We start from the raw sequence: 24,607 nt of genomic DNA, 5'->3' as shown, positions 1-24,607 counted from the left end.
TCTTTTTTCTTTTGCCTCATTTTTCACAACCTTTCTCTTTCTTTTTCTTTCTCTTCGATTCGAAGTCGCAAGCATTTTTCCTCGAGATCCGTTTGTTTAACGTCGGTCTCGAATGATATGCGTGTCACGCTGAGATGAGCTGGAATACCCGGATCCTTCAACTTGTTCCACCACAGATAGTTTACCTAGCTATGTAGAATTTATTCACGAATATTACACCTAGAATATAGGGACCTGTGAAATCGACGCCGAACATGACAGCCTCTAGCGCTAGAAGCGGCCGCCTTTCCACCCGTAACTTTAGACGGCCAGCCGCCCCTTGACTGCCCGCTGCCCTGTATATACACCAGTCTACAGTATTATACTGACTGCTTCTAGCTCTGGAGTTATGATGTGCCAAGACATACCTTCGCTCAGACGCACTGGCCGGAAGCTTTGGCTGCTTCAGCGCCTGAGAAGGCCTTGACCGTGTTGCGAGACGTAAGTTCACATTTGATTCCTTAACTTCCATTGAACTGTGGCTTACTTCATACAGGTAATTGCGGTTTATAACTATCAAAATTCGGAAGAAGTCTGGAGACGATTCAAGATAGTATACGACGACATTCGCTACGAGTTGGATCTCGCCGCGGTCGAATACTTCAAACAAGGGGGAAAACCAGTCGACCTTGGGTCTTGCTGGATCGCTTTTTTCGAAAAAGAGAAGAACGCGATAGTGAAACTTGGAAACGATTTCGTCTTGAAAGGAATACAAGACTTGGCCGCTCGTTGGGTTGAGGATCCGAGCAAAGACGACAAGTAGCAAGAGGCGGCCCAGAAGGTTAAGCAAGTCCTTGCGGTATTGGGTGAGAAAGTCAGTCAGATCTATATGCTTGATTTGATTTCAGATTATAGCCCAGGTTGGGAGTCATAGTAATAAGGGGGGCAGGGGGCATCAATGTTGATGACAATGAATTCATTTTGACCATCTCAACATCAGGCAGAAGCTGGCACATTGCCCAGTGTTCAATTCCACGTATCTTAATATCTACCACTGGTTGCCTTTGTACTCAAGCTCAGTAATCCTAGCTGTCCTCTCCACATCGTGAAGTCGACCTGGAGTAGACAGAAACAGTTGCTTGCTCTCGACCTCAAGTGAGCGGCCATCAACATAAGGGACATAATCAGGCTGATCCATACCCCATGAGCCCCAGTCCTGCTCATCCATCAGTCTTTCACAATTGCGACAGAAGCTAAACAAACAATCCAGGTGAATCCGCGCCAATCCAAAGTAGTACTCTCCATCATCCCCTCCCCGCTCTTCAAAGACAAAATCACCGTCCAGAACGTTGACGTAACCGACCATCCCCCCTAGTTCAGGATGCGAAATAGTGTCAGAGTGTAAAGCAGTTGGTCTTAACGGCTCCGCGCTAGCTAGAATTGACCGCACAGAGCGCTCATCCAACAAAAGAGGATAGTTGAGGCGAGGAAGGGCGCTGGTCACACAAAGGCCATGGTCATCGACCCATTGTCTATGCCGACGTTGAATAGCGTCTTCTGACGCCCCCTCCAAGGTAGGATCTTCAAATATAACATTCCGATATCCTTCACGGATCAGTTCAACGTATGTTTTTCCAGCTTTGGAGTACGCGGACTCATAAAACTCAAGGCTAGCCAAACAGGCCTCGTCGAGCTTCTCAATAGCTCTAGCCCAGTCTTCGTCGGATACGTTTGCATAGCAGGTACGGTAGATCGCCCAGCCCCATGGCCACCCTCCAGATTGAGAGTGATAGTGTAAGAAATATGGTATGGACTTCCACTCTGGGTTTGCAAGTTGTCGGTTGTATCGCTCGATGAAGGTTTCTTCAGGTGGAAACTCAGATGAAGATGAACGCCATGGTATAGACCATTCTTCAGCGTGAAAGATACTGGGTTGACGTGGATTCCAAGGCATGGTTCCTACGTAAGTAGATGCAGTTGAGAACCTCCAGCCTGTTCTTTTCTCGCTTAGCCCTACGCCAGTGCTAGTGCGGTCCGACTGCCGTAATTGTGTGGCGCAGCGGTAAAGTGGCCATGCGACAAAACCCCCCTATATCTAGGCATCCTTGCTCTACATTCAGCCACAGCAAGCGTCTGCCGGGAGTCTTGTCACACATGCACCACCAAATAGGAGGCCACTGCGGTAGTTGTAAAATATTAGTGACATATGTATAGGCGTTGGAAATCATAGGGATAAGCAGTTAGTTGGAACTAAGAGTAAAACTCGCCCATCCCGATTTTTCGAATACACCTTCTTTTGCCTCGCTATGACCTTCTTTTGTTAATTCCTGCTATATCCTCGGTGCTGAGAACTGCAAAAGCGTGCGGTTCCTTCGCTATTTCGACCCGTCTGCTTGTCAAACTGCCATCGAGCGTCTCCCTATTCAACAGTTATCCTTCGAGTCCGCCTCGACATCTTGCCGGTCCAGCAGTAGCCTGACCACCGCTTCGTGTCCGCGCCAGGCCGCATATAACAACGGTGTCCGACCCAAGTTATCCCTCGAGTCCGCCTCAACATCTTATCGGTCCAGCAGTAGCCTGACCACCGCTTCATGTCCACCTCCAGCCGCACAGGATATCGGAGTCAGCCCATCGTTATTCTTCGAGTCCGCCTCGACATCTTGTCGGTCCAGCAATAGCCTGACCACCGCTTCATGTCCACCTCGAGCCGCATAGGATAGTGGAGTCAACCCATCGTTGTCCTTTGAGTCCACCTCGATATCTTGTCGGTTCAGCAGTAGCCTGACCACCACTTCATATCCTTCAGCGGCATGGGATAACGGCGTCCGACCCCAGTTATCCTTCGGGTCTGGCCTGATACAGTTATTTGCGAGCAGTGGCTTAATCAATTCGCCCTCCCCTTCCCTCGCGAGTAGATATAGGATCGTCCTCCCTCCTTCGTCCTGAAGCATAGTGTGCTAAAAAGTTAAGGCCCATGCGTGCCCAGGAGACGCACGTAAAAGAGACAGCAGGTCAACAGGCATAAGATGCTCGGCGAAAAGCAGGATAAGTTCGAGAGGGAGCTAAGCCCCTACCCTAGACACTCTCATTATGTCGCTTTCGCGGAGATACGGAAACAGTAGATATAATTCACACGTCCTACTAGGAAGTCGAACGACGCAAGTGATTCAAAGAGGAACAATATCAAGGATAAATGAAGTTTCAGTTTCCCCAGCTTGTCGAAGTGCTCGTGTATTCTACCTCAGCTGTCTTATACGGTAAACAGGGCTAATTGGGATTACCCAGTGTCGTAGTTTACCTTATCTCCAACTCCCTTTTTCCTCCCGTAACATTTTTCGGCCTATTTCCCCCGCAAAACCTTAGAAGAACGAGTCGCTTACATAACTACCTTACCGGGTGTCCTCCCTCCCCCCCCCCTCATCCTAAACATCCTTAGATACCCGAACTCACTCTTCCATGGTCTCCTCTTCGATATCCCCGATTTCCCGAGTCAGTCGGGACGTCCCTAGATCATACCCTCACATCCATCCCCGAGAACTCCTGTGGAATCGCCCCATATCGCTATAAACGGCTTGCTGGATTTGTTGTGTCAGGTCCCGTAAGTTGTGCTTGTCCTAACGCGGCTTCGGCGTTCGACCGTCCCGCACTCTTTTCCCTTGGGAGATGACTCCCATCCTGGCTCACGAACGCCTCGAGGTATCAGGAGAGACATTTCACTCTAGATTAGTATCTTGCCGAGACGACCGGACAGACGGCGCGGGGACTCGGAGTTTCGGGTTCTGCATATCATCCCGACCGTATCGACTAAAAAGGTGCTAGGACACAATGACTGGTGCGGACGAGACTCTCGCGGCAGCGACAGCGGTGCTGCAGTCTCTTGCTAGAGACGAGCCCACCAGGGGCTCTGTCTCCCTCGCCTTTGATTTCGAATTTCCCGCGACCAACGGTGCCAAATCATCCACAATTATCTCACTATGTCGGCGCCTAAACATTTCAATTGAGCCTACTTTTAGTTAAGTCTTTGCTTATTCCTGCGTTGTGGTTCTCACCGAGTCTTTCCGATCTATTATAATAGGAGTATACGAAGAAGAAGCATAAATAGATGCTTCTTTCTATATATAAAGAAATAGACAAAACATTCATTTACTTTTCATAGTATACAAGATTGTAGTTTTCATATTCATAGTGTTTTCATACATTATTTTTGATCTCACATACATGCTGTATAGAACGCTGTTTCTATAATCAACAACTACTACGTTCAATTTATTTTGGCGACATCTAGGCCCTACGGCTCCCAAATACCATAAAGCTCTCTGAGTGGCATCAATAGGGTCAATTGTGTTCTCCCTTTATTCCCTAGGCACAACAGTTATCGTGTATATAAGACCATGCCTTTGGTACCCAATATTACTGTTTCCATCGATAAATGTTCTTCTGTTAATACCTTGCTAGCGTGCATTATGTATCCAATAGGAGCGAGAACCGAATATCATATGCATGGCTCGTCCGCCTCAGGAGTAACCCTGAAATATTTCCTTGCCGGCTATGGTAGTGACATCTAACCAATAACAAACTAGATATATCTCACGTGTGACTATTAATCAAAATCCGACGCGAAAAGTCTGCGATTAACCTCCCTTTACATCTAAAAGCCATAAGAAACACAGAAAAGATACAAGAATCAAATCACACCAGCACTACGGGTATAAACGAGATCCACCAACATACACAACCAGCCCTATCTTCTAGCACTCAAGCCTTAACCTCCGTGCCGCTCTCATCACTCTCGAACTTCCCACCGGCAATGTGCACATCCGTGCTAGCATGGCGCAAAGCCTCCTCAACGTACTCCGGTCTAAGCTCACCGTGCTTATCGTAGCGATAAGGTTCCTTAACGGAGATGGTAACGGCATTGAAGACATTGGTAGACTTCTTGAAGATGGCATCCATCTCTTCCAGGGAACGGTAGCGAGTCTCAGGGAAGAAGAAGTAAACGCAGGGGAACATGAATGCATTACTGTCGGTTGTTAGTTGAACTGCTTAGGGTTAATGCGGGGAATCTAGAACTCACATGACAGCGAAGATGACATAGGTCTTGTATCCGATATTCGCGAATGCAACGGGGGTGATCATCACGACCATGAAGTTGAAGATCCAGTTAGCGCTGGTGGCGAGTGCGTTGGTTGGAGCACGGATTCGCAGCGGCACGATCTCGGCTGGGTACAGCCAGGTCATTCCGAGCCAACCGATCGCGAAGAAGGTGTTGAAGACGAAAAGGAATACGGCCTGTGCGATACCGGCGCGGCTGTCCCCTAGGTGGGTTAAGCGGTAGTTTGAACCGGCTAGGACGGCCATTGAAATTGACATTCCGGCGGCCTGGTTTATTCTTGGTTAGTTTGGGTATCAGACGGGGGTGAGGGAGACATACGCCGAACAACATCAGTGGGCGACGTCCGACTTTCTCAATGATGAAAATGGGGATAAACGCTGCCATCAGATACTCCGTGCCGTTGCAAGCTGCCAGCAACTTTGGAAGGTTGCCTTCTCCGAGACCAATTTGGCCGTACAACGAAGGCGCCTAATGAATTTATTAGTATAGGGCTAGCATCTCCATGGGGAAGGGGACTCACGTAGTAAGTGATCAAATTAATTCCAGAGATCTGCTGGAACATCTGGTTGACGTAGGCGAGGGCCACACGATGGAATTCACGGTACTCGCTCATCTTGAACAGACTTTTGTAAGTGCCCTTGTTCATTTCCTTGACAGTTTCCTCGATAGAGATGAGCTCGTTCTTGATGTATGGATCATCCCGGGATTTCTCATTGAGACACTCGAGAATCTCCAAAGCCTCATCGGTGCGGCCTTGCATGACAAGCCATCGTGGAGACTCGGGCAGGTTGAGAATGGAGCAGAAGATAATTACGGCAAAGATAATCTGGAAAGCTAGAGGGAACCGCCAGGCGACCTCTTTCTCTCCGATGAATGACATGCCTAATTCCAGATATCAGTAATTGCAGAATTTTATTATCGAATATGTGTTCCACTCACCGTAGTTAATCCAGTAGCTAAGAGTGATACCTCCCGTAATCAGCATACCCTCGATCATCACCATCTTACCACGATCGTGGGCTTTTGATGACTCGGACTGCCATGTCGGTACGGTACTCGTATTCATGCCATTGCCGACACCAGTGACAATTCGACCAACAATGAAATGAGGCAGAGAATACGCGGTACATTGCAATAGAGCGCCAGTAGCCATGATCACACAGCCGCAGAAGATAGTTCTTCGTCGACCGAGCGGATTACCGATGAAGATAGTCAAGACAGCGCCCATGAAACATCCCAGATTGTATGATGCGACTGCAATGCCTTGGTTCAAACTGCGCTGGGACCGGATGGGCTGGAACTCATCAGCTTGGATAGCTGGATCTAGAGGATCGATAGCGGGGAAGTATTTGATGAAAGAGGGCAGGTCTAGAAGACCACCCGTGACACCTTGATCATAACCGAAAAGCCTAGCGGGGTTAGTTGCGAATTAAATAATTGAATAGATGAATCGATGGATAGTATCGTACAAGAAATCAAGACTACCAAGGGAACTGATAGCCAGGTTGAGAGACCGGCCTCTCCAGCCAAAGAACTTCGGAATGCCGAACATGATGCCCAAACATGCAAAGAAGATCGAAGCGAAACAACATGATGAAAATGCCGATCAGCGGGTTATATACACCTTTGAGATTCCCCCGGATTGACAAAACGGGTAAACCGAGATGACCGGGGTAATCTCCAGGTGTCTGGGGGCTGGCCAAGATACGGGGAAGGCGTCGGGCGACGCGGGGATGGGGGAAGTTCCATGGACACATTTTGGGGGGGGGGCGGATTTGGTGGATTGTGACTGGTCAAGGAGGATTTCCACGCTAAACCATATTCATCGGAGTTCGAAGTAATTTACCGCTTTGTTCGATTCGTTTGGGGGAAAAAGGAAATAATTTACGAGTTGGGGGGCTTGACATGGCGTAAGCCTCGAAAGGAACGTGCTGATACAGCCAGATTGGGTATATTGGTATATCTGGTACATCTGGTACATCTCGTACTTCTGGTACTTCTGGCACTTCTGGTATATTTGCCTAGGTTATATCTTTTCCGTCTTTATCCGAGCACTTACTGATTGCATCCCTCGGCACTGCCACTGCCACTGCCGATAGATTATGGAGTGTTGAAAAACGCCATTCGGTTGGATAGCGAAAGACACGGCCAAGCCAGCCAAGACCGATGCAACCATCCGTCGGCAAATCAGATGGGATACCCTCAAAGCGAAAGTTCTAGGCCAATGAGAACGGACTTCTCCGTCTTTGTTACTATGACATGTGCCAACCACGCCAATTAACCCAAATAAGCCAAATACGCCAAAATCGCTAAAATACGCCGCATGGACCCGACTGAATGGGAAATGTTACACCGGAAGCAAAGGCAATCGCCTATTGAGGCTCAGATGAGAAATATTCCGGTGCGTATATGGAGTATATGTACATATAACTAATAGGATACATAAATAATATCCATGGATGTATTATGTACTGTCAGGAACAGGGGACTTCAGCCCTCGGATCCCAGTTAATATACGGAGGACGTCAGCGGCACCCGACTGACTTCCCACGCGGCTTGCCTAAATAGACGAACTTCCCGGCATGAAATCATTTTTTATTATTAAAACCTCCATTGGACTATTCACCCGGGCTAATTTGGTGGTCTGACCTGTACCTGTTGATCCTTGTCTCCGACATACTCAGCTTGAACTTATATCTCCCGCATTATAGCCCTCTTTAACAGTTAACATGTAGACTGGTTCCATATATAGACCATCATGATATATTCATATCTACACTATGACGCGCATATTAAACTCGGACTCTAGGAATATGACACCTTTTGTTACTCTTCCTCCTGCACAGCCGGCTAAATATTACGTGTTAACTCTCCGTATATATCTTCGCGTGATATTAGACAAAATCACAAAGTACGATCAAAATGACCCCCGGCAGAGATGGGCGTATCAACGGTGAAATTCTCAGTGCTAGATTCATTCACTTGGAAGTCAGCAGATATTCTCCAAACGAGGAACTGGACATAAGCTGGTCCACGCTGGACGAGTTTGTAGAAAGTACACTCCAGCCTGCGTTTACCGCATAACAAATCCTCGACCAAGCAAAGGAACTCTGTGAAAAACACGGTTGGCCTGTTGAACGATTCGAAGATTTCCAAAAGACTACGATGCGGGACTCGCACTTTCCTCTGTATCTTGCTTTTGAATCCAAAGGGTGACCTTCTTCCATCTGATGACATGGTCGATCACACTCCAACCCTGACGTGGCTGGAAGGTGTCCTAGATGAGATCGGTCTTGGCCTTGACCATGTAATCATCATGGATTTATTGCCCATGCTGACCGACAACTGGTTGGGTGAATACCCTGCTGAGCGCGATAAAGTTATTCCCGAAATGCTCAAACTGACCCTTGATTTATTCGAAAGTTCGAGCTACATACTATCCTCCCTTGTTAATGCTTTCACCATTTCCGGCATGAGCGCCGAGGTTCTCTACCATGGTATGCTTCGGAAACTGTGCTCGAACATGGACCGCGCCGAGCGCCAAATAGTGTCTGGCTTCTGTTTCGAGAATCATTCTATACATAGCGTCGCAGCATTTCACCCTGCCAAAGTTTTTGCAGGAGCACGAAGACAAAAAACAGGAACTGGGAGAGCTTTTGTGCTCAACGTTGCATTCTTTGTTTGAGCTATGCGTAGCTTGGCTAGACGAGGGCTAGATGAGAAGACACAGTCTATCAAAACTTGATCGAACAACTCCAGCAAAGTCAGGCTGAATATGATGAAATACTCATGAGGCGACGTCTATTGTGTACGTCTCGGAATTGTGGTCTCTCAATCACAGCTGAGCGTCCGGATAATCGAAAGAAGGGCGGGCAGCAAATTGCTGAACTGTTGTCTTCCAAAGTATCAGAGAAGTCGTTTCGTGATTTGGAGGACTTGGCCAAACGAGAGTATCTGTGGATATCCTGAAGACCTACATATAGAGTGCTCTTTGACCATCAAATTTCCTGGTTATCTGCATTGTTGATTCGCTCTTTGAGGAGCAACTTAATATTAGCTCTTGCTTGTCCTTGAACAATGCACTGTCTTCATCGCTTAGGTATTCGAGTTTAGCAGATTGCATTGTTGTATTGAATGAACTAGCTGGACATGGTAGGCGTTTCAGACCTTTCTTTGATAACGCTTTATTTACTTCAGCCTCGCAGGTGTAATTGGACGAACATTGTTAGAACCTCTCTTTGTTCGTTCCTCGTTCTATCCTTGGATTTCCCAAATTAGTCGTCCTTATTGCCAAGTCCAGCTCGAGTCTCTCTATCCCGGCCTTTGAAACGCTTCTATATGCGCTTGTCTCCATTGTTCGGATCCTCGCCTCCTTTGTTATACTTGGTGCTATTTTGGCCGACCCTATTTTCGTGATGTTTCATCTCTCCAAGGACTAGGAGTCCGACCCAAGTTAAGCAAAAACAGAGACATTGAAAAAAGGTATATAACTTCGCCTGGATCTGTCTGTTGCTCTTCATTCCAACATCGTTCAGTAACCACAACAAAACAAACCATACCAAAGGTATATTTTATTCCAGCTTTTCCCATCAAGCCAATTGTTTATATACTTTACCCCAACCATAACAATGAAGCGTTTCGTCCGGAAGATGAGAAAGAGCTGGGGACGACGCCGTCGCCGCAGCCACGGTCAAGCTCCAAAGTCTACAGAGCCTACAAATCCTACGAACCCTGCAACGCCGGCAATGCCTGCAACGCCTGCAATTCCTGCAATGCCTGCAACGCCTGAAATGCCTGCAACGCCTGAAATGCCTGCAACACCGCCAACGTCTCCAATGCCTCCAATGCCTCCAACACCTCCAACGCCTGCAACGCCTTCAACGCCTCCAGCGTCTGCAACGCCTCCAGCGCCTGCAACGCATCAGCTAGAGGCCTACAACAACAGTCAACATGACGAGTCTTCGTCCGGCTTCACCTCGGATGACCAGCTCGTAACGCCTTCGGCAGCGGAACTCAACCAATACAGAATAACAGGAGCTCGACTACAAGCTTGGATAGAAGACCCAAACGCACCGAACTGCAACATTGCCCGGACAAACCTAACTATGCAGGACTTGGTGATGGATGCCCCATCTGAACATCGTTTCAGGTGCGAAGATTGGCACGAAGAGATTGGTGAGCTTATGGTTGGAGGCGAACCCGAGACGATGGGACTCCCTGCCGGCGCTATGTACCGTGTAACGAGACTCCGGAACAGAATCGTGAACAATGAGAATCATGTGAATCGGCACTTCCATATGGTCGGGCCGGGTCTTCTTGTTGCCCAGTCCATTTGGCGGTATGGTAACCGTACCCCTCACTGGAATGAAGTTGCCAGGGCTGTGTATACACGGGATTATTCCATGGACACTTTGAGGCATCTTATGTTTGAAAACGTCGTCAATGATCGCACTGCAGGGTATATCTGCCGTGTGCTCTACCCCAGATGTGGACTGAACATAAAGTATTCGGACGGCGAGCCACCCGAAACGATCCAACGTGGCACTGTTGAGTATCATGAATTCCTCGGCACAACGTTGGGCAGATCAGCTGCCATCCTTCTCATCTCAGCTTTCCCTAGAGGTACGAGAAGTATCTCTCGAATAGTGATATGGTTTAAGGACCACAAAATCCATGTAAGAGTTGAGATTGAGCCTTTTAATGCTAACAGATGATCAACGAAGAACTCGACGGTCTCGGTAGTGTGGATTGAATTATAAGGATTGTTTTGTGTCATATTGGAAGGTTTTTTGGTTATATTTTATTTTAGCATTTTTGAAGCAAACAAACACATCCATATATATAGAGCATGCGATAATCGATTATTGGATATTAACTTGAACATGATACAAAAGACGAAGTACATTCGGAGTCAATAACGTAGACCATCTATGATTGGACCAGTGAGACTGGATATAGGGATTAGGATAGGAATAACATTTGAATACAATATATTTCAATTGACTTCAATTGGTACACCAAAGCCCTTCCTGGAGATGAATATATGGATGAGGGAGCGATCTTAGGAATCTTCAGGCGCAAGCTTCGATAGTCCCCGCAGCTTTGGGCCATACTTCATAAACAAGAAGGGTACTGGCAATAGCACCGCAGCCACAGCTCCAACAATGGAAACAGCGGGCCCGATCCCCAAGGCCCTGATCATCGGTTTCGCCGTCAAGGGAAGCCCGGCAGCGAGCAAACTTCGAAGAAATGTAACAGCCGCCGTTGAGCTAGCCGCATAGATCTTATATACATCAATCAAAAAGTTCAAACATTGCTGGAAAATGCAGTTGAACCCAATTCCTATAAAGACGGCAGCAAGGCACGGCAGGATCCAGTGGTGAGGTGGTTCAGCAGTCCAAGCAAACCAGAAGAGCCCTACAACAAAGAACACCGCCCCGAATGCCATGGGTGGAAGTCGTGCTTCGGGCACTGCTTTTCCATTCGCCTCACTAGATATTCGGTTATAGCGATGTTGGTTCCAGATATTGAGACCCACCGAGGATATGACGCCAATCAATAATCCCAGGAAAGGCAAAGAGCCGACAAGATGATTCCAACCTCGAGATTGCTGGAATGCAATTGGAAATACCTCAAGAGTTAGGTACATAACACCATAAACAAAGGAAGCATAGAAGGCAATACAAGTGACAATCGGCTCGGTGAACAGCATCCTCAATGGGCGGGCAAGCTGCTTCGTAACAACGGATTTGACGTCCAGTTTCAAATGCTCATGAGGATGATAAAACCTCGAATCATTAGTGTCTTTCCGAAGTCGCTGTGCTTTGCGCTTGAGTAGCACCAGCGGGTATACCTCTGGCAAACAGAAGAAGGTCAACGTGAAAATAACAAAGACCCAGATTGCATGGATGTATGCAGTCCAGCGCCAGCCCATATGAGGATTCAACAAGAGCGCTGCGCCGATCACTGGACCTAGCGCCGGACCGCCGTTCACTGCCACTGCATACAGGCTGATAGCAGTCCCGCGCGTCTCTTTACTCCAGATATCACCTAGTGCCGCGGTGACATTGCTAATCGGGGCAGATCCGAAGAACCCTGCGAAAAACCGTGTCACAAACACCGAGGCTGCGTTTGTGCTTACGCCAGTGCCGATGGAGAATAATGCTAGACAAAAGACGGCGGGGAGCATGCTGATTCTTCTGCCCCAGATTTCTGACAGTGGAGCCCAGATGATAGGTCCGAAGACGAAACCAAGGCTGGTATTACTATTAGCATTACTTCGAGTGTATCACTTGCGCCTTCACTTACAGATACAGCGACACGTCCAGTACGGCAACATCGCTGCTCACGCCAGTATACTTCGCGATAGTGTCATCGGCCGGCGTGGTGATGCTTGACCCGAGACTACCCGCCAACGCAAGCATGCCCAACTGGAATGTCACCCACCATTTGTACCTGGGATTCCAGTTCTGGGGATTCGATACATCGTCCTGATCCCACTTGACGAGATATGCCGGATCAAGAGATGTAGGATCCTTCTCGGCCTTGCCTTGTACATTCATAAGACTGCCCTTGGGCCACATGCGGGCCATGAATGGGATAATTGCCGCAGAGTGCGGATTGCTACTCTCGTGGACGGATATTCATATGTAGGGTGCTTTTCGGCAAATCGATGCTGAACCGATGCCGATGTCGGAGCAAGCCTCGGGTCACTTCAGAATACGGTCGACAATATTGTTGGTGGCGATAGAGGATCCATTTGAAATTTAGTGTCCTTCTACGTCTCGGAGATAGTGATTGCTGCTTGTTAATCCCGATGTTTCTCGGATTTCTCGGATTATCGGGCTCGGGTTTGTCGGCCGGGGCCGGCCTGGGGCTTGTGGGCACTTACCAGGGCTCTTTTGATTTACTATAGAACTGAGAGATGATGGGCTCGACTTGAGTATAACCGTAAAGAATGTTAAGCCCTTAGACCAAGGTTGTTGTTTCGTCAAATTCATGACTTGGTTTGTGCTGCCACGGACCTTTCCTATATTTCTCAACTGCACCTGGGGGGTATAACCTTCTGAGAATCAACCTGAAGTCAGCGGAAACATGACATCCATGGATAGGCAATAACAGGTAAGTGGCAGTATATTGTAAATCATAAAAACCCGAAAAAAGACCCGAAATTCAATTAAAATCGCCCAAAAGTATCATCTCTAAATCCAATACGTCTTTCAATCATAAGAAATGCAAAGTTTATACGGCAATGAGAGCATTTTATCATACCCCTCCCGATCAGAGATGTGGAACGCGTCCACTTGCAAGAAGAAGATTCACAATGCTCATGATACCTTCACCCAAAATGAGGCCGGAGGCAAGGACAACGACAGTCGAGGAAGCAGAATCTTCTTTTTCAGATGCCTGCTCGGCTGACGTTGATGATCTCTGACCATCCTGCAACTCAGTCTCTAGAGAAGATCCCACGATAGTAGCATTGTCGTCGACCACTTGTCGGTCGGTCCTTGATTCAACGTGCTTGCGCGACCACCACCATGCAATGATACCACCGATAGCTCTTGCCAGGGTAAATGAAGGGTCGTTGAAGATGCCAACGGCAACAGCAATACCGCCGGGGATCCAAGATCTCCAAGGGGGTGGTTTCCCGTTTCGTGCAAAGGCTGGGGAGGCAGCTGCGATCCTCAGAGCGGTAAGGAATGCCCACACGATACCAGCAATGATAGAGACTTGTCCAGCCATTTCGGGCAGCCCTTCGCCGGTCACAAGGCGAGCAGTGAAAATCCACACATATGCGGTAGGTGTCTGGAACATTTGGCCTGGGATCTCATAGACGCTGACGTACAGTTTGTATACGGCAGTTGACAGAACTGCACCCACAAGACTGCCAATTATCTGGCCATAGAATTGGGCCTTGGGGCTTGCGCCGAGTAGATGACCGGTCTTTAAATCTTGCATCATATCACCGGCTTGCAGAGCTCCTGACTCGGAGACCGCACCTGCAAGCAGGTTGGTCACGAGTGCGGTGCGTCTGGAGAAATGGGATGCTGGCGTGGCGAGTGAAAAGAGAAGCTGTGTCAGCTTGCTGATACCCGAAACTGGGTTGAGGTCGGTCTCTCCAAGAGCCCGGACACCCATAATGGATAGGAGCACTGCCAGCAGAGTCGCTAATGTCGATAGAAAAGGGGAAATGATTTCACCGAAGACAAAGTGCATGCACACGACATTCAGGAGGAGAGTCAGGGGAAGGAGAATCACAACCGTGCGAGTTGAGATGAGTTGAGATGGTGGTGCATCTTCCTCTTCCTCTTCCTCTTTGCTTGTAGTTATTAGTCTCTGGTAATCATTATCATCATCATCATCATCATCTTCTTCGTGGGACGAAATATGAGGCTCCGACTCCAAAGCAGAGTAGTTGATATATGAGTGCTGAGAAGATTGCAGTCGAAGTGCAATCCACTGGCCAGCGCGAGTGGATCGGAGGCGGGCTATCCATCCTGGAGAGCGATTCACGATGGGCTTTAACACCAGCCATCCAAGACTAACAAGTGAGTCGGCAAGCATTATGGCTAGTGATATCCAGACAATCCATGCTTTGCTGCCAGTTTCCCAGTTCTGAACCGGGCCGGGGGCCCAGCCGCGGGTCTTAGCCAGCGGTGATAGAACGCCCCACCCTAATACTGCCCCAAAAAGCATATGCATGCACGTTGACGGGCCCATAATGATACCTTGACCAATATATGCGGGTGACGGGTTGAGGGTCCATAGCCATTTGTCCGCCATGTCCACGCCAAACAGAGGAATAGTACGGACTAGAGGGACGAAGTAGGAGAAAAGAGTCTAATTTTGTTAGCATAGATACCTCAATGTCCAATTTGGGGGTATTCACATATACACCCGACACTGCAAATGATACAATTAAGATGCGCATCTTTGAGCGCCAATCTTGCTCTTTGGAAGCTTGGTCTTCAGCTTCGCCATCCTTCAAGGCGCCTGTGTCTCCTCGCGACTGTCCAGATGCTTCGGCCTCCGTACTCAGAAGCCCTTCGCGTGAGCTGTCTGGCGCTATAACCTTCTCGTTTTTCCCAGAACCATGCAAAACCTTGAGCATCAACGCCGAGGCGGTACCACTTGGGAACCGCAGCTTCTCTCGAACAATGACCTCTTTTCGTAGTGGGACCGCAAATACAACACCGAAGAGACAGACTCCCAAACTCCAAATAACCAACTTCCAGAAGCCGAGTTTCAAAGGACCTCCTTCGCCTTCTCCACCATCGCCTTTAGGCCCATCTTCACCAGGCTTCAGCAGAAACTCCAAAGCAGGAATGACGCCAACAAATCCACATCCAAGGGGCATGGTTCCCACTGCACCAGCAACCGTTTGTATCAAGACATTCTCGACGGGCGTGAAGGGGAAAGACAGGTATTTGGATAGAACTTTAAAGACCGAAAAGCCAATCAAGGCCGAGGGCATGGCCATCGTGCTGATCCATCCTGTCTGCAAGCCGAAGTAGGTATTGGAGAATGTAACAAGGGCACCGATAATAAGACCGACGAGAAGTGAGCGCGCAGTGAAGCTCTGAGAGGATGTGGCGGGAGCTTGGTGGTTTGGCGTCGGATCATCGATGGGATCTGTACGCCGCTGATCCAAGGATGACCTTTCCACAGTCCAGCGCTGTTTCGAGGAATTTCCGTCCATACTGATGGTCTGGTAGTTCGAGACCGACCGATCAGTCATAGTGAGGTGAATGTCTGGGGAAATCCAACCTTGGGGAAATGCCGGATTGATAAGCGTCGCTGATTAATGCGATTTCTCGATAAGATCACCTGACGTCACATAATTTCCAAGGTGGGCATTAGACGAGGTTTACATAATGGGAGGCTAGGAGCAGAACGAGAGGCTGTCTCTGTATCCATTATTATGATCCAATTAATGCCACAGATTCCTCTGCGTAGATTCATAGGGACAAAGGAATAAAGGTTCTCGAAGGGGCAGAGGTAGGTCTGACAAGCTACATGTAAGCAATGCTTGAATGCGTAAAAGTACCACTATATGATATGTTAAGGAAATGTAATCTGAGGAGCTCGAGAACGAATAAGTTGTCAGCTTGTCGGGGTTTACTCCTTCAGTATGAAATGATAAATCTACAAAGCAAAAAGCTGGCGAACTTAAATTCACTATACTCAACAACCAAGGAAGGATTTATCGAGGTCTAAGGATTGCTGTATATTATACCTGCAGGTCAATTTTGAACGTTTTTCGTTTAAATTATCTGAGCTACCTACATGTATGGAGTAAGTAACTATGAAATCTGGAAGTAAGATCAAATGTAAGAATCGTTCGAAGGTTAATTACAGGTAACGCTAGTAGCGGGGTCTAAACCTAATTGGGATAAGGCCAGCGGGATCTAAACCCAAACGGGAACTGTATCATTGCGTCGACCTGATCCTTCCCAACCTTGGAAGGTTATAATCCGGAGGCCATCCGCTCCTTCCTGTTTGCTTCCTCTTTCCCTCATCTTTCTTCCATCGTCTTCCCTTCCTCTTTGTTTCCTCTTTCCCTCGTCTTTCTTCCCTCGTCTTTCCTTCCTCTTTGCTAATTCCTCGCTTCCTCCCTCTTCCTCTTCTTTCCTTTCCCTTTCATCCTTCTTCTTTCTTTTCCTCTTTCTCCATTATTCTGTATCAGCTTGTGCTCTTCTTTGACTGTGAGTGTACTTTGTTGGCGTCCGTTCCTTAGTTTCCTTCAATTCAATTAACATCATATTTCAAGTTCTCAAGATGGACGACCAAGTCAAGTCTCGCCGAAACCATGGCAACGATCAGGTTGTCGACAAACCAAATTTCCACGATGACTTCAAGCAAGCGCAAATCGCTGGGGGATGGATCCCCGGCATGGATCCGAAAGTGGACTACGCAGGGGAATTCGAATTCGGCGGTTCACTCGGAACCTTGGCGCTCATGATTGGGTTCCCGTTGCTGATGTGGTACATGTGGATCGGCGCGACCTACTATGATGGGAAGCTACCTCTGCCACAAAACGGGGAGTCCTGGATGGACTTCGGAAAGCACCTGTGTCACCTTGTTTACACCGGTGCGTTCCCACACTTCAGGGCGTGGCGCATCTATTGGACATTCTACATCTTCGAGGCAGCATGCTACATCCTCTTGCCCGGATTCACCTGCTACGGCAAGCCTCTTCGTCATCTGCAAGGCAACCGGCTGATGTATTATTGCTCGGCCTACAGTAGCTTGTACTTCACAATCTTCAACATGGTCTGTCTACACTACACCGGTCTGTTCCCCATTTACACTATCCTGGATGAGTTCGGACCTCTGATGTCTGTGGCGATCCTTTCCGGGTTTCTCGTCAGCTTTCTCGCCTATTTCTCTGCGTTTGCTCGTGGTGCCCAGCACCGCATTACTGGTTACCCAATCTATGATTTCTTCATGGGAGCCGAGCTGAACCCACGTTTGTTTGGGATCCTGGACTTTAAGATGTTCTATGAAGTCCGTATCCCATGGTTCATGCTCTTGGGTCTGAGCTGCGCGGCTGCCACTCGCCAATATGAACGCTACGGTTACGTATCTGGTGAGGTTTTGTTCCTTGTCATGGCACATTTCCTTTACGCCAACGCCTGCGCCAAAGCGGAACACCTCATCACCACAACATGGGACATGTACCAGGAGAAACTGGGCTTCTTGTTAATATTCTGGAACATGGCTGGTGTTCCCATGTCTTACTGCCACTGCGTTCTATACCTGGATGGTCGCCACCCGTCGACGTATGCGTGGAACAAAAATATATTGATTGTATGGTCCGCGGCCTATCTTTTCGTCTACTGGGTCTGGGACACTGCAAACAGCCAGAAGAACGCCTTCCGCATGATGCAGCGAGGCAAAATGGTTGAGCGCAGCACCTTCCCCCAGCTTCCTTGGCGACATATTCACAACCCAAAGACACTCGTGACGGAGGACGGCGATACCCTTTTTGTTGATGGGTGGTACGGATTGGCTCGCAAGGTCCATTACAGTTGTGACATGTTTTTCGCCTTGTCGTGGGCACTGATCACCGGGTTCGACAGTCCGCTTCCCTGGTTCTACCCTGTGTTCTTCGCGGTCATGATTGGCCACCGTGCCATAAGGGATATCAACAAATGCAAAACCAAGTATGGGGCCACATGGACTGAGTACGAGAAGCAGGTTCCGAGCCTCTTCATTCCGGTGAGTTCTTACTGCAACTATTTTTTTTTTTTTTTTTTTCTTTTTTTTTTTTTTGAAGCCGTATACTCACTCATAACAGTACCTGCTCTAAGTTGCTCCGGCTTGTGGGCCACCGTGGTTGGGCCCTTCATTGTCTATCGAGGCACTTGTTTGCCTTCTGCAACAGCAAATTCTATAGCACTACTCCGTACATACAGATCGAAATGCCGAAGGAATCATCTATTATTCCAGATTTTCTAGTTCAAAAAGACTTGTAAATCGCGCTCTCACCTCACCTAAAATAGAGATGGTTAGGGCTACTTGTATAACCTCGGGAATGGTCCCCGGGTTTCTGTGACTCATTAGCTCCATCCATGCGGGTGTTCAACCCCACAGTGGAAATTGCATAGCAATTGATTTCGCTTGGCCAATTTCAACCTCGAATCAACCCTGCTCCAAACATGGACCCCAAGATGGCCTTCCATATCAAGGTCTATGCATCGTCAGATATTCTCAATCAATCCTGGATCTCAGATCTCACACACATGGTGAACGCCAGCTATCGCGTCAGCCACACGGTCAAAATAAAGTTCCCCGAAACCAAGACACGACTACACGCCGACTCTGATCTGTCCAGGGAGCTCGGTGCAGACGGATTCACCGCGGTGGCACTTGTCGGAGATGGGAAAGATAAAAAAATCGAGGTGATCGGGACCGCAAGTATGAAGAAATGGAAAGACGACGGCCTTTGGATGCCTACCACCAAAGACGGGCATGATGCAAAGTCCGTCGAGAAGGAAGACACAGCCAATAATGGATGTGTCGATCAGATCCTTCATCAACATGCCCATGCCTGTCCCGGAGACTATGAGCTAGCTGTTGTTGCTCTTCCCCCAGATCCGAAATACCGCGGCAGAGGTATTGCGGGACATCTTGTGAAGGCGTGTGAAGAGGAGATCTTGCGTCGGCACCAGGTCAATGGAAAGAATGGGTCGTCCCCGTTACGGATTATGATTCGGGTTGCTAAAGAAGATACTGGTGCCTACTGGTTGAAACAGGGATTCACTGTTGTTGGTAGCCAGAAGTGTCCTGCTGGCTTCTGGGGTTCGTTAGAGGAGTTTACTATGTGGGCTATGATGCGAGAGTTATCGACCGTATAGATGGTGGCTGGATGTCACATAATTCAGAAAGATGTTATCTATTTCTAATGTATATTTATGTATCTTTCTCTCATGTTGCTTTCATATTTCTCTACGGTTTGTGGGCACAGTTGTGAAACTGGACATCGTATTGCAAAGTATCTTGTCTAATCTTACAGCTTCCAGATCCGAAAGGTCTTTCCTTCACTATCCCATTACCACCGCCATCAGTCTTGCTTGAGGTGGTACTTTTTCAAGGTAAAAGGGCTCGGGGGCGGGCCATATATCTCAGCAAGAAGACACGGGCTTTGACTTGGATCTTTGGGGTCGATCATGAACTCCACAATATGCAGTCCTACCCCGGATTGGATCATCTCATCATGGATGATGACATCAAAGTCGCCCCATGTTCTAGCTATGGTGACGGAGACTGGGTAAGATGTATTTTGGGGGGCTCCAAAGAAAGAAACAGACTCTGAATATCGCCAGGGATCAGAATCTTGCCGCTGGTATTCCATTTTGTGCAGTAGACTTTCAATGACGGGTGCTCCTTCATTAATGACGAACATGATGAGATTGAGCTGCTTATCGATAATGGCCCTCAAGTCATTTTGAGCCTTTTGCGAACCCTCAGCTCCTGTAAAGAGAACTGTTCGTCCGTGTGAAAGCAGGTAGTTCGTCTTGGCAAGATCTTGTTGAGCCAAAGCAACACCCAAGGTGGTAGCAAGCATGTGTCCGGGTAACTTCCGGGCTCCGGGGTTGATCAAGATTGTATCCCGCGGCAAAACAAGACAGCGTGCTCCATCCTGGGCTTTGGGGGTTTCGGTCAAAATAATGTCGCCTGGACAGAAGAAAAGAGACATCCGTCTCCAAAATGTGCAATAAATGTCATGTTGAAGGAGTGACTGCTGTTTCTGAGTTGGAAGCATATCAATGCTGTCACGGAAATTGGGCAAAGTTGGGTAGGGCGAAAGATCACGGGGTTTCTTCTCACTCAGGCAGTTTAGAATCTGCTGAAGCACAGGTCTAGAAAAGAGCTCGTATTTCTGGTCTCCGATGACAACAGAATTCCTGTTGAACGTGACGGTTTGTGCTGTCTTCGCCTCGAACAGGGCAGTCGCAGCCCACTCAGTGGTATTCAGTGGTCCAATCAGGAGGATCAAGTCGGAAGATCTGAAATATGAACCGTACATATCGAAATCCGAGATGTCCCCATGGAAGTTTTTGAGTGTCTCATCTACAACACCTCTGCTGAACTGGGTCGCAGCAGTGGGGAAACTAGTCGTCTTCGCCAGCTGGTTCGCTTCATTAATAAGACCACAAGATGGAACACCCGCATCCACGAGAATCAGGGGTCGTTGTGCGTGTCTAATTTTGTTCATGATGCTGACCACTACCGTGTTTTCCATCTCAGCATCGTGGGGCGGAGTTGTGAAGTTCAAGCGCTGAACAAGTCCCGTGGCTGGTACCATACAGTTGACCAAGTCTTCTGGCAATTCGATGTAAACAGGCAGAGATTGCATGATACATCCTCGAATGGCAGTATCAATCTGAGCAGTCGCCTCACTAGCGTCAACAAGGAACTCCTGGGTGATGGTGATCTTCTCGAAGCAGTCAGCGAGTATTTGAAAGTCATCAGGCAGTCGCGGGATATCAGGCTGGGCGTCGAAAAATGAATGGTGGAGTCTCGAAGCCTGAGCTTGTGCCTTGCGTTGAGGCGTCCCAATGACAAGCACAATTGGAATCCTATTTTGGTACGAGGCAGCGATTGCCGTTGAGAGTGACGACAGCATGGTATTCTCGAAGGAAGATATCAGGGCGGCGATACCCTTGACTCGTGCATATCCGTCTGCGACAAGCCCAGCACTAAGATCGCTTCGGTGTGCAACCCACTCAAGCCCTGCATCAGAGGCTTCTCTCAGTACTGCGAGATTGTGATTTCCAGGGACGGCATGCACGGCGTGCAGGCCAACTTGATGAAGGCGCTTGAAAAGATAACCTGCGATCGTGATATCGTCGGACATGATGAATATCCTCGAGGTTTTGGGCCGTTGAAAGAGGTGGGTTGTCGGAGACGGGCAGAAACGAGGACGGTAAACGAAGAAGTTGTTTTTCGGGACGTAGGAGGAAGGTTCGAAGATAAAACTGCCTGATACACGAGGTGTTGGTCAAATTTTCTAGTGATTAATACCAGAGAAGTGGAGTGACGATAACAAACGATTGGGGTTGCCTAGGAAGCAATGGGCAAGTGGGAAAAGGAGTTACTGAGACCGGCAAGAAGGATAATCTGGTGCTGAGACCAGGTTTGTGATCAGAAAACTCGATCATGTTATATTCTGACTTGATGGGAGGGTAAGCGTACATAGGCAATCAGCCAAAACAAACTTGAGAGTAGCAACAGACTGCCGATGCTTCGTCCTCATCTATTGTGTATTGACTTTTTGCTTTCCATTATGCCTTTATTGGACTATGCCATTTGTTCTTGATGTTTTGATTTATCCTTTGGATTTGCTTTCCTCTATACAATTTTGACGTTACAGTTCCCACCATCGTAATGGACCCCAAATGGTGGATGACGGGTACTATTCCATCCATGGATGTTCGAGTGTTCCTTTTGATTGAGGAGTTATTTTCAAGCGGGAAAGTATAAGACATTGGAGATTCACCAAGATCAGCAAGTTTCTCATGAATCCCGGGTCACAGATCTATAGTTATAGTGTAGTGAATGCCAAGATATACAGACATGTACGTGTTTGGATGAATGCGTTAAGTATAGGCTCCTACTCCATCTGCGAACTGCGTTCCAATTCAGGTAACGCCCATTTAACCCTCCAGTCTGACTGTAGGACCTCCTAGATTGTTGGCCGTTCTTCAGGCCGGAATGCAAACATCCGCCGCATTAAATCAATAATAGCCGCCGCTTCCTCCCTGTCGAACTCACATACACGCTTTCGTCGATACATCTGCACAACTTCAAATGCCTCTTCGATCCCAGCCATACGTAGTGGCCCTCCTTTGGGCGTCCATCATCGTCAAAAAGTTGGCCACGCTCCCGCCAGTGCATCCACAACTCGGTGGCATAACATCGATATGTTGGGATACTAGCTCACCTGCGGAGACAAAGTCGGTGCTGACAAAGTAGATAATTGGAAGGCACTCGGCCATGGAAATAATTTATTATTCAAAGGGAGTCTCTTGGGGCGTCACGATAAGTAGCGGTTCATGTCAAAGGAGAAACTTGAGCGTTGAAAAGTCGGAGAAATCGCTATGCTAACAATGGTCTACCATTAGAATTAATCAAACACCAACTACTCCATATCACCAAAGAAAGTCTCTTTGACCAGAACATGTCCTTGAGTGCCATTGACATCCCTATATCATCAGCCTTCAAGGGCGACCTCCGGGGCCCCACAACCTACCATGAGTAATCACGGTATCACGTGGGTCCACTAGTTGTTGGCCTCGGCTCCCAACAAAAGGGGAATTCACGATGGTCGTCATCTGTGATCGGCAGGCTCGGCTTTGGGGAACTCATCAATTCAGGCCAACTTGGGTCAACATTCATTCCTTGTGATACATTCTGTCTCTCTTTAAATGTGCTTTACTCAAGTCTCCCTGATTCCAACAGTTCTTATCTCCCGAAACATCTATAGATGAGCCGGAGTATATCCTAGTCAACCCTTGTCCAGTGTACCTATATCAAACCATCGGATCTTCTCTTCTCTGTTGATTTGCCTGTGATTCCATATCTGCAGAGGGTTTAATTATGGACAATACACGGGAAATACTAGCAGGCCTAACATCGCTCGCCTCATGGAGAAACCTGGCCTTGCTTCTGGCAGTGATTAACTTAAAAAATCTCCCATTTGTCTGGCATGTAAGCTTTCCTTGGCCCCTTTTTCGACCGTCAGAATTGACATCCTCTCCACGACACGTTACACTACTGACCGAGTCAACAGTTCCGCCTGCTGTATCACTTCGTAGGAAATCTGCGTTTGAAACCCAGTGCGCCACTTCTCCCAAAGGGGAGACTTATCGTGGACTCCCGAGGCAAACCAACACATCCCATCTTTGTGCCATGCATGGTCACATCTCGCACACCGTTGCTAGAGACCGATTACAACCTGCACAAATCAAACAGCACTTACTTTACGGATCTGGATGTTTCGCGTACAGCGCTCGTGAGCCGAATTTACAGTCCTGGAGTCGGCAATGTGAGCAAGGAACTAGACCAGGAGTTCCTAGCCGCAAGCAAGAAAGAGGGAAAGCCGGCGCCAAGGCGCAAGCCAGTCTTGATCGTGCTCGGATCTGTCTACTGCACATTCAAGCGCGAAATCAAACCATTCGAACTATATGAGATGCACTCTAAGGTGATCTCTTGGGATGCAAAGTGGATGTACATCCTGACCTGCTTCATGCGACCTGCGCGCCGCAGTGACGGCGAAAAGGTGGTCCTTGCTGTGGCGGTTAGCAAGTACGTGGTTAAAAAGGGTCGGCTTACTGTTCCCCCGGAGCGGCTTCTGCGCGCTAGCGGGTTCCTCCCCACGCCGCCCCCAGAGAGTGAAGCCAAGACCGCACTAGCCGATGCAGAGTTCTCAGCCGAGACTTCCGACGTTGGAACTCCTGGCAATGGTGAAGGTATCACGGCCATGGGAGGCGTGGATGAAACACTGGTTCGGGAGGTATTGAAGATAAACAATGACCAGATTCCTAGCCAGGAGACACTGGATAAGCAGCAGAAGGAGAATACTGATTCCTGGGATGTTGAAGAGTGGACCTGGGAGCGCATCGAGCAGGAACGCCTGCGGGGACTGGAGGTTGTCGATGGATATACTAATTTGGATACCAAGCTGTTCGATGAATGGGTGCAATAGATGTAACACATATCGAGTGGATAGGTCACCATGCAGAGGGTGATCCAAGCGTCTTGATGATCTCAATGTCCTAACTAATATTAGATTTTGGAAATCCAAAACAACGGGCCCTTCATACATCCACAGATCTGCAATTTAATTTCCAAAGAAAGACCGACATGGTCCACTCTGATCTAATTTCCATTACATGTACAACAACCTGCAAACAATGTATGTAGAGGTTGTATATTGTATACTTCTAAATATAAGCTACTTCTCACCTGGCTGTAGGCAGGCAATGCACCCTCACTTATCTACACACG

General features: G+C 48.2%; 11 protein-coding genes across 11 annotated transcripts; 5 read left to right on the top strand and 6 right to left on the bottom strand.

Moving 5' to 3' along the window:
* Positions 1-1,027: 1,027 nt before the first annotated feature.
* N7525_002760 (uncharacterized protein) lies at positions 1,028-1,933 on the bottom strand (the record flags this gene model as incomplete). The annotated part of the gene is made up of 1 exon (XM_002559637.2): positions 1,028-1,933. The coding sequence occupies one exon, from the start codon at positions 1,931-1,933 to the stop codon at positions 1,028-1,030; it is 906 nt and encodes a 301-aa protein (XP_002559683.2).
* A 604-nt stretch (positions 1,934-2,537) lies between these two features.
* On the bottom strand, positions 2,538-2,930 carry N7525_002759 (ankyrin repeat domain-containing protein; the record flags this gene model as incomplete). The annotated part of the gene is made up of 1 exon (XM_061212430.1): positions 2,538-2,930. One exon carries the CDS (start codon positions 2,928-2,930, stop codon positions 2,538-2,540), a length of 393 nt encoding a protein of 130 aa, XP_061069451.1.
* A 1,804-nt stretch (positions 2,931-4,734) lies between these two features.
* On the bottom strand, positions 4,735-6,644 carry N7525_002758 (uncharacterized protein; the record flags this gene model as incomplete). Its single annotated transcript, XM_002559639.1, has 6 exons — positions 4,735-4,999; positions 5,054-5,358; positions 5,411-5,560; positions 5,613-5,974; positions 6,032-6,501; positions 6,562-6,644. 6 exons carry the CDS (start codon positions 6,642-6,644, stop codon positions 4,735-4,737), a joined length of 1,635 nt encoding a protein of 544 aa, XP_002559685.1.
* Positions 6,645-8,014: 1,370 nt separating this feature from the next.
* N7525_002757 (uncharacterized protein) lies at positions 8,015-8,777 on the top strand (the record flags this gene model as incomplete). Its single annotated transcript, XM_061212429.1, has 2 exons — positions 8,015-8,136; positions 8,159-8,777. 2 exons carry the CDS (start codon positions 8,015-8,017, stop codon positions 8,775-8,777), a joined length of 741 nt encoding a protein of 246 aa, XP_061069450.1.
* Positions 8,778-9,720: 943 nt separating this feature from the next.
* Positions 9,721-10,834, top strand: N7525_002756 (uncharacterized protein; the record flags this gene model as incomplete). The annotated part of the gene is made up of 2 exons (XM_061212428.1): positions 9,721-10,714; positions 10,803-10,834. The coding sequence occupies 2 exons, from the start codon at positions 9,721-9,723 to the stop codon at positions 10,832-10,834; spliced, it is 1,026 nt and encodes a 341-aa protein (XP_061069449.1).
* A 319-nt stretch (positions 10,835-11,153) lies between these two features.
* On the bottom strand, positions 11,154-12,684 carry N7525_002755 (MFS transporter; the record flags this gene model as incomplete). Its single annotated transcript, XM_002559642.1, has 2 exons — positions 11,154-12,348; positions 12,401-12,684. The coding sequence occupies 2 exons, from the start codon at positions 12,682-12,684 to the stop codon at positions 11,154-11,156; spliced, it is 1,479 nt and encodes a 492-aa protein (XP_002559688.1).
* Positions 12,685-12,715: 31 nt separating this feature from the next.
* Positions 12,716-15,830, bottom strand: N7525_002754 (OPT family oligopeptide transporter; the record flags this gene model as incomplete). Its single annotated transcript, XM_061212427.1, has 3 exons — positions 12,716-12,892; positions 13,388-14,932; positions 14,988-15,830. The coding sequence occupies 3 exons, from the start codon at positions 15,828-15,830 to the stop codon at positions 12,716-12,718; spliced, it is 2,565 nt and encodes an 854-aa protein (XP_061069448.1).
* Positions 15,831-16,870: 1,040 nt separating this feature from the next.
* Positions 16,871-18,404, top strand: N7525_002753 (uncharacterized protein; the record flags this gene model as incomplete). Its single annotated transcript, XM_061212426.1, has 2 exons — positions 16,871-18,313; positions 18,393-18,404. The coding sequence occupies 2 exons, from the start codon at positions 16,871-16,873 to the stop codon at positions 18,402-18,404; spliced, it is 1,455 nt and encodes a 484-aa protein (XP_061069447.1).
* Positions 18,405-18,753: 349 nt separating this feature from the next.
* Positions 18,754-19,452, top strand: N7525_002752 (GNAT family N-acetyltransferase; the record flags this gene model as incomplete). The annotated part of the gene is made up of 1 exon (XM_061212425.1): positions 18,754-19,452. One exon carries the CDS (start codon positions 18,754-18,756, stop codon positions 19,450-19,452), a length of 699 nt encoding a protein of 232 aa, XP_061069446.1.
* A 206-nt stretch (positions 19,453-19,658) lies between these two features.
* Positions 19,659-21,455, bottom strand: N7525_002751 (uncharacterized protein; the record flags this gene model as incomplete). Its single annotated transcript, XM_002559645.1, has 1 exon — positions 19,659-21,455. The coding sequence occupies one exon, from the start codon at positions 21,453-21,455 to the stop codon at positions 19,659-19,661; it is 1,797 nt and encodes a 598-aa protein (XP_002559691.1).
* A 1,742-nt stretch (positions 21,456-23,197) lies between these two features.
* On the top strand, positions 23,198-24,305 carry N7525_002750 (acyl-CoA thioesterase; the record flags this gene model as incomplete). The annotated part of the gene is made up of 2 exons (XM_002559646.1): positions 23,198-23,308; positions 23,391-24,305. 2 exons carry the CDS (start codon positions 23,198-23,200, stop codon positions 24,303-24,305), a joined length of 1,026 nt encoding a protein of 341 aa, XP_002559692.1.
* Between the last annotated feature and the right edge of the window lie 302 nt (positions 24,306-24,607).

The sequence above is a fragment of the Penicillium rubens genome (genome assembly GCF_028828025.1).
Source record: "Penicillium rubens strain IBT 27055 chromosome Unknown utg000002l_segment0_segment0, whole genome shotgun sequence".
Taxonomy (NCBI): Eukaryota; Fungi; Ascomycota; class Eurotiomycetes; order Eurotiales; family Aspergillaceae; genus Penicillium; species Penicillium rubens.
The sequence above is the reverse complement of the archived record's forward strand: the minus strand, read 5'-3'. Positions and strand labels throughout refer to the sequence as shown.